The following is an 8,744-nucleotide window of genomic DNA, read 5'->3' as shown; positions in this document are numbered from 1 at the left end:
AGAGCTTTAAGCTGATTGGCGGGAAGGTTAGAGGGACGCCCCCACTGTAAACGCCTGATTGGTCGGATTGTAAAAATATGTTCCAAGGCGCCAGAATAGAAGCTTTAGCGCCTAGTGGAGTCTCCAGGGCAGTAGCGAAGCGGCCGGTAGAGGCGAGTCGCTGGCAGAGGTAGAAGCTGCAGGTGGGATTCGGGATCCCTCTTCCCTTTGGAATACCTCCGATGCCCCTCAGGGGTGACCTTAGCGAGCCTGGAGACGCCGAGCCCGAAACCCAGGGAGCCCTTTGAGAAAGAATGTCGAGAAACGTAAGGCTTTACAATCCGGTGGGGGGGGGGGCGGGAAGGAGAGAGGAGGTGGGGGGTCTGCAGAGAGAAGTTCTGCAGTTGTTTTTACGGGGCCCTCTTACCTTGATCCCCCCCCCAAACTTTTCCATCTCATCGCAGAGCGGGGAATTGCCTTTCCTGCCCCAGGGGTCGGGGTTAAGCCGGGAGAGGGGTCCTTCTCCCGCTTCAGGGCGCGGGGCCGAGCTGGGTTGTCCCCGCCTTGATCTGGGAGGTGAGTCCTTGGGAATCCCGCTCCTTTCAAAGCCGGGATTCCTCGTCCAGGTTCTTTGCGCCAAAAGTAACCGATCCCGGCTGAGTAATTCTGAACGTCAATGACAGATTCGCCAGGGCTGCTCAGTCTCGGGCGTCTTCTGTTGAAGTTAAAACTTTTTGTGGCTGGTTTTATGGTTGGTTGGTTATAAACTCTGCGCGTTTAGGGAGCGCGCCTTCTCCTAAATTTTGCTCAGATAATTTCGCGGGAGGAGGTGGGATACGGGACCTGAAATTTATTGGGAGGGGGAGTGTTGTAAGATGCTGAAGAGGTTGAGCAACTTTTACATTTACAGATGGAGTTGAATTGTTTAACACTAAAAGACCTGATTAGCCCGAGACATGGGAAGATAGATTACATACACGAAGATGGGGACAGTGCACAAAAGGTAAGTAGGCAGAGCTGGATTCCAAAACCTGGAGTTCTTGACTTTAAAATCTGCTGGCAGTGATAAGGCTTTCTTTAAATTGTTTTTCTTGTACTCTAAAGTTTCAAATTGTAGTGAGATTGATACATTCAGAAATGAAAAAAACAAACAAACAAAAAAGCTAAAGCAAAGGATTTACAGCAATATTCTGTGGATAATTATTGTTACATTAAATTATTAACTAGCTCTACCATTAAAATAAGGAAGAGTAGTCCTAATCCACCGCATATATCATGCAACTGTTTTTCTGTTGGGTACATTTCTCTTAAAATGCATCTCAGCTTGGCATTAGCTCTATGTTTTTTAATCAGTTTGCCATCTCTGCTCTATTAGGGAGCTAGGAAATAATTTACTCCAGGCTAAGATTCTTTGTTTGGTTTCGGCTTACTGAGTTAACTAAACACAACTAGTGATTTAGTGCAGGAATGATACAACTATTGCAATCAGGAAGGACATTTTTAAAAACTTTTGAGGAGGTTCCAAAGGCCACTGGAAGGGATATAGTTGAGTAAACTAAAATTCAGTACTTTGGGAGCGAGTCAAAGGGTTATGGGTTAAGTAAAATAAATTTGTTGTGCCCGACCTGTTTAAAATAATACAAAACACAGTACTATAATTTGCTACCAAATGTTGATAGCAGATCACATCATTAACCTGACAAAGTGGAACATGTGAATTGGGCCATTGTGGGTTATTTAATAATGACTGGGCAGGATAGTGACTGACCTGGAATGAGGCCACCACCACTCCAGTCCAGATAGACCCCACTCTATTCAGAAATTCTCTGAAGATCTGGTTCTTTACCCAAGTCTATGGTCATCTTTTAACTTTGCTTTTTATGTTTTATTTGTTTTATTGTAATTTCTTTCATTGTAAATGAGCTTCCCAGAGTTGTTGGAAATCAGGCAATATACAAATTTAATTTAATATCGTTATTGTTGTTATTGTTAAAATGCAGTCACCAATTTTGCCAATATTTGGGAAGAGCAAAATGAATCTTTGTGGACCAATATTTGGAGGCAATTTTAATAAAATGAATCTACAGAGGTGCTTCTGGCAAACATAAAGGAAAGTTATAGTTAAGAAAGAAAGTTAAGGAAAGAAAACAAAGCAGAGCAGATAATTTTGAGTTATTTATTCTTAGTTTTTTATTGTCTAAAGAAAAAAGGGAAAGACTACTGATACAAATACATGTTTAAAAGAACATGGAAAATATAGTAAGGAAGTGAGGGAAAGCAATATGAAGTAATCCTTACCTTATAGCAGCACTGAAAAAAGTGTCTTACAATAAATCCTCGCACTTACAACCATCACAACACCCCACAGTCATGTGATCAAAATTTGGGCACTTGGCAAACAGCATATATTTAAAACAGTTACAGTATCCTGTGGTCATGTGATTGCCATTAGCAACCTTCCCAGCCAACTTCTGACAAGCAATGTTAGTAGAAGCTAGATTTGTTTGATGACTGCAGGATTCACTTAACAACTACAGTGATTGGTTTAACTGTGGCAAAAAAAAATTTTTTTTAATTTTTTAAGTGAGGCATGACTCACTTAACTGCCTTGCTTAGCAATGGAAATTCTGGTCCTAATTATGTCAGGCACAGACTATATGTTAAGGTACAGTTCAAAAGATTTATTGCTGAAGCCTATACACAAGAAGCCAGCTAAATTTCAGTATTAAATTGGCACCAGATAAGGATCTATGGAATTCAAGAGAGGTTGGACTTAGACTGTTTTTGGCAATGTAATGACTACATTAATGACGTGGTTAACTCTGCCCTTCCCCTCCCCATTCTATCTAGTCTTCTCTTACAGTTATGGTTATAAGTTGAGAACTACCTGTAAGCAATAGAATATGGGTGAATAACCAACAAATCTCAAATAATCAGCAAATCTAAAATATCAAATGGCTAATAGATATTTTAAAATACGAATATTTCATACCCAATTTCTAATTAAGACCTGTCTCTTTATTACAATTTAAATGAATAAGGAAAAAAAGCTACAAAGAATAAACAATAAATTGGAAAATAATATAAATAATGTATAGATTATATGTCATCTTAAGTTGGGGTGTGGCACAAATCCATGTATAGAATTGTAGTCTAGAAATTGTTTCCAATAAGATTGAATTGTACAGTTCAGTCTAAAAACTGAAGTTATCCAGGACATCGAAGTATATGCTCATGGTTTAATTAACCATTCTTCCATAGAGAGGATCAAAGATCTTTTCCAATAAAAAGCATATAAAAATCCTTGCAGCTCTTATTATATATTACAAATGGTCAGTATGACATATTTGAAAGGAGAGTGTTGTTTGGTGAAATTTATTTAAAAAAAATGATATTACAACTTTCAAAATTCATTTTATTCTACCATAAGTTAATTTCTAAAATTGTTGAGTGTTACAACATTCCTAGAACATATGGAAGATTGGCTTTGTTTATTGCATTTTTACCATTTTATAGAAAAGAAGCTAGTCATTTTAGCAATCATGACTGGAGTAAACATACCAGTTCTTTCTAAATATAATATTTAAGGTGAATGTACTATTGTTTTTCTATTGAAATTCCTATTGCCTCATCTCTATAACTTTTCAAATTTTGCAACCATTTAATCATACAATCTTTAATTTGTTGTTTCTGAGTTACGTTTCACTAATGGATTCTAAATTGTGCCCAGTAATATGTTCAATGTTATGAGTTGTAAGATTTTTAAGTTCAATAAACTTATTCAACATTCCTCCTTGTTTCTATAATTCTTTTGTTGCTGTGCTGCTTATTTGAAAATATTGAAACCAACTGTGTGTGGAAGAGCACTGTGTAACAAAAGACTTGAAAATTGATTCTGGCTTGTTTGGAAAAAATCAAGTTGAAATTCCAATTTATATGTAAAACTTAACGAACCACAGACGAAGGCTTCCTGGTGCTCTCCTGATAAACCAGAGTTTTAATTAGTAGTTTCTTTGAACCAGATCAAACTGGAAATACCAATGTTTTCATGAAGGTTGTGCATGGGGATCTGCATTTAGTTTAGTTTACTTTATTGTCATTGCACCTCTACAATGAAATTAAATGCCATCTTCAGCGTATAACTATAAAAATAAAACATAAACACACATCCTTCACATTCTATACAATTGAATTGAAAACCCGATGTTGCATTAATATTGCACTATATAGTAGAATTCAATATAGTTACTGCCCTGGGATAGAAGCTGTTTTTCAGCCTATTTGTCCTTGTTTTATTATCCTGTACCATCTGCCAGATGGTAATAGTTCAAAAAAAAGGTGCCCAGGATGAGATGGATCTTTAAGAATGTTTGAACTTTCTTAAGGCAGCGGGAGCTATAAAGCTCTTCCAAAGAGGGGAGAGGGCAACCAATGATCCTCTGGGCAATGACATGAACCCTCTGGATTTATTGATTGAATAAGATTTATTGATTTAGTAAGATTTATTGATTCAGTAGTGTTGAAACCTGGATGCCTAACTGTTTTTTCCTGTTTTGGTATTTGAAGTTGCTTTTCACCAATGAAAGTAATTATTTTGATTTTACAAATACACTTTTAATTATGCAATTTAACGCAGGCAAATTGTGTGTGTGTGCGTGTGCGTGTGTGTGTGTGTGTGTGTTTGTAATAAAATATCAATTATAAATAGTTTTAAATTTCAAGAAGAGGGATAAACCACTCCTTTTAAGTAGTACTTAAAATATGTAATATCTGATGGAACTATTGGCCCAGAAAGTTATTTGTAAAGCTGAGGGGGAAAAAACAAAAAATATGAGTATATAAAAATGCAGACATAATCTGCCGTTTCTTTATCAAACTGCTTCTATTCAACTCACTCAGATTAGATAAGATTTGACTTCTTTGGCACACTTGTTATCTACAATAAATCTCCAGATCTCTATCCAACGAAGCAGGCAAAACAAGTCTAAATGCTTGTTGATTGCTGTGCAATGTTCCCTTCAACAAAGCTAGACAACTTAATAAGAATAATTCAGCCACATTTCGTCTTTGTAAAATTCCACCATTCTAAGCAGTTGCATAATACTTAAGTGCAAGCCAATGTATTGCAATTGCCACTTGTACTAATGTGAGTTTTTAATATATAAGATTTAGTACTTAGGCTCAGCCTAAACTAAGATGTCTTGCTAGCAGTTGAATCACAAAAGGATGAATAGGAAAAATGGAACTTCTAATTCATGTCTCCCCAAAGATTTGCACTCTTTAAAGAAAGACCAAATTCTTACAAAGAGGGATAGAAGAAGTGGCAAATCAAGTGATTATTCTACACATCTCTATTCAAACAGAATATACAATTTAGTAACATTAAATAATGCAAGATGTGATGTGATTGCCATATAAAGCAAGGATGAGTCTCTACTACATCAGAGTTTCATCAGATTGTTTTGTTGATACCTATGCATATTTTTGTAACTTACCTGTAACAGTACTTATAAAAAAATAAGTCATTGAATCTTTACTGTTTATTCAATTATGAAGGCATTAATTTTAGAAAGACCAATCATTCCTCTCTCATTATAAATATTCTGGTCCCTACCACTTCAATCACAATGTTTGAATAAGTCCCATATTTATTAAATATAGCCCTTCATATACAGGTAGTCCTTAAGATATGATCATAATTCATAAACCATAATATAACATGTTTTTTACTTTCTTTTTTGTGACAGTCATAAAGCGATGGCCACAGTTGTTTCCTATGGGGCAGGTATGCTGAAAACCAGAAGTGCTGGTTTTTGGTAAACCATTGCAAAATCTGGTCACGTCACCATGGAATGCTGCAAATTGTTATAAATGTGGCCATGTTGTCAAGCATCCAAAGTTCAGTCATGTGTCTATGGAAGGGGCCCAACCATTGGAACCTCAAATCTGGGTTCCCTTTTTCAGATTAGTCATAACTTCACACAATCACTAAGTAACCAGTTGTAAGCCGTGGGTCATCTTGTATCTGAAAGTTATGTGATGTGCCCTTACACATTGCATCTCCTCTACGAAGTATTTTTTGAAGAAGCTAGAAAGTCTTAAGACTCTAAATGGTGGTTTGCTCCTATTTGGCTCTTTGAAGTTTCCTTCCTTCCCAATATGAATAAAGAAAAGCGCTGTTCTGAAAATAAACTTGATTCTCAATCTTTGTGACTTAAGGGTTCTGATGTCTAGGTTGAGTCAGTTCCTTATCACCTTCCCAAATTGTACAGTAATCTCGTTTCCTTCCTATAAAAGTCAAGGCAGGCTATTTGAAGAGCCTTATGTGGTTGGAACTATCTTATTTCACATTTGTTCCCATAAAAGTCAGCCAGATGACATTGAGATGTCTATGAGAAGTACAGGAGCACAGTATCACCTTTTCTGAGTGGTATACTACCCTTGATATTAAAGCAATGTCTGGTCATCTTGGCTAGGAGCCATTGATAGTCTTGAGTCCTGAGCAGGTAATTCTTGGTGTGAAGCTGAAGTGCTGTACAACCCGGGAATTGTTGTATATTTATACGTTAATTGACTGCCTTCTTTCTAACAGGAAAATATATTTGATCGACCCAGAATGACCCCAAAGACTCCCATGAAAAATGAGCCCATTGATTTGTCCAAGCAAAAAACCTGTACTCCTGAGAGAAGCCCAATTACACCTGTGAAGCTGACAGATAGGCCACTTGCAGATCCATGGACTCCAACAGCTAACCTAAAGATGCTTATTAGTGCTGCTAGTCCTGACATGCGGGACAGGGAAAAGAAAAAGGAACTCTTCAGACCAATTGAGAACAATGAATTCAGCGATGCTCTCCCCGATTCCTCACAGGTAACTCACCTGTCACAGGGAAAATTATTACAATTAAACGGCTACCTATTTTAATTATATAAAAATCTCTTTAGGCATGTAGACAGCTGTTGTTTAACATCCACAATCTCAGTAACCTTCATTTGCATTCTATTCTCTTTAGTTATGTATAGTTTATTTTACATTATTAGCCAGCAGTATTCAGATCTGAAACAAACAAAGTGCTTTTCAGGAGTATCTAGCATGTTTTTGATGTATCTCTTGACAGCTGCTTAAAGGAATCTTATCTTTTCGTGGGCTCTCATGGGAGCACTACAGGGTCAGAAATATGTGTGATTGAGTCAAGGAAACCATAGGACAATAACAACCTGTTGCCATCTGAATACTTTTTCAACTTAAAGATTCAAAGCTGGGGCATGTAATTATCTTTTGAGCCTAGGATAAATATGATCCTGACAATACAATAGATGGGCCTAGGAAAGAACTAAAGCAGTTTTAGAACAATGGGCAACAACCTTTTCAGGTTCAAATGAAGGAGATCTCAAGTTCTGAATGCATTGACTTAATAAGACTTGGTTTTCTCATAGATATTTTACCATATTTAATTTTTTTAAAGTAATCTATGTTTTTATGTCCTTTAAAATGGGCGGAATACTCTGGGGACTCTTCAACTTATGTCACAGACACTATGGTGATAGATTCGAATGTAAACTATAACACAAAAGTATAGAAAAGGTAAACCCAACTGGTCTGAATCAATCCATTTTTTAAAGATTAAAATATAGTGGATACTCTATTAGCACTGTATAATAAATTATGTACTGTATGTCAGCCATTACATTCACGAATGGTAACTTCAAAGTTGGTCCTTAATCTATAATTTATTTAAAATGAAATGATATTAACCAATCAACCTGTATTGTATAGAGTTTATTAAATGTAATGATTTATAAGTAGTTAAATCTATTGAGGATTGTCACTCCCAAACCACCCATCCTGAGAAATGCATTAATAAATTTTCAAGGAAATGAAAGTAGGGGTTTTTTTTAAGCCTTTAAATGCATTGCAGGATCCCTGGTTGAAGATCTGATAACTTTCTTTTGATACTAAAACATGGAATTTTGATGCTGAGAATAGTGATAATCCTCCATTTATGACTGGTCCTTTAATATCTGTTTGAAGTTAAAATGATTGGAAAGCACTTCCGGTCATTGTAAAACGTGCCCTTTCCCACAGTCATGTGATTTTGGGCACTTGGCAACCACCTCATATTTACAACCACTGCGTTGTCTCCCCATAACATGTCTGCAGTTTGTTTCGTTTTTTGCCAATTTCCAACCAAAAAAACCCATTTGGACGAGTGGACTTGGACTTTCAACCACATGATTCATTTAATGGCTGCCATAAAAAACTGTCAAAACTTCAATTCTGGTGATATGATGCCTTGATTTACATCTGCAACAATTTATGGCCAAAATTCCAATTCCAGTTGTGGTTGCAAATCAAGGACTTCTTGTATTTCTAATTTCTCCCCCTTCTTGTATCACTGCAGGTTCCCCTGTGCAAACCAACAACTAAGGCTTCTTGTGTTTCATATTTAATTGGTGTAGAACGCTTAGTAAAATTTAAGCATAAGAAAGGTCATGAAAAGCTTGATCAATTTAGAACAGGGATGTCAAACTCAAGGCCTGCGAGACAGATCCGGCTCGCAGGGTGCTTAGATCTGGCCCGCAGGGCTGCCCTGAAAACAGTGATGGGCCGGCCCATGGTGCCTCTGCTAGCGAAAACGGGCTCCCAATCTCCATTTTTGGCTGGGACAACCTCCTGCAACCCTCTGCACAGCCCTCCCAAGCTCTGTTTTTGCTGGCAGAGGATTGCAGGTGGCTGTCCCAAAACTGAGATTGGGAGCCTGTTT

The 8,744-nt window shown here is 37.1% G+C and overlaps 1 protein-coding gene across 1 annotated transcript in view; it reads left to right on the top strand.

The window, feature by feature from the left end:
• Window positions 1-226: 226 nt before the first annotated feature.
• Window positions 227-8,744, top strand: part of E2F7 (E2F transcription factor 7) — a 32,588-nt gene continuing 24,070 nt past the window's right edge. The window contains exons 1-3 of the mRNA XM_070947521.1: window positions 227-305; window positions 890-982; window positions 6,572-6,850. Coding sequence (XP_070803622.1) covers window positions 294-305; window positions 890-982; window positions 6,572-6,850 — 384 coding nt within the window. The 5' untranslated portion in view covers window positions 227-293. The remainder of the gene's footprint in view (window positions 306-889; window positions 983-6,571; window positions 6,851-8,744) is intronic.

The sequence above is a fragment of the Pituophis catenifer genome, unplaced genomic scaffold, assembly GCF_029215685.1.
Source record: "Pituophis catenifer annectens isolate HBS135680 unplaced genomic scaffold, rPitCat1.0.hap2 SCAF_7, whole genome shotgun sequence".
Classification (NCBI taxonomy): domain Eukaryota; kingdom Metazoa; phylum Chordata; class Lepidosauria; order Squamata; family Colubridae; genus Pituophis; species Pituophis catenifer.
This window is presented reverse-complemented; position numbering and strand designations above follow the sequence as displayed.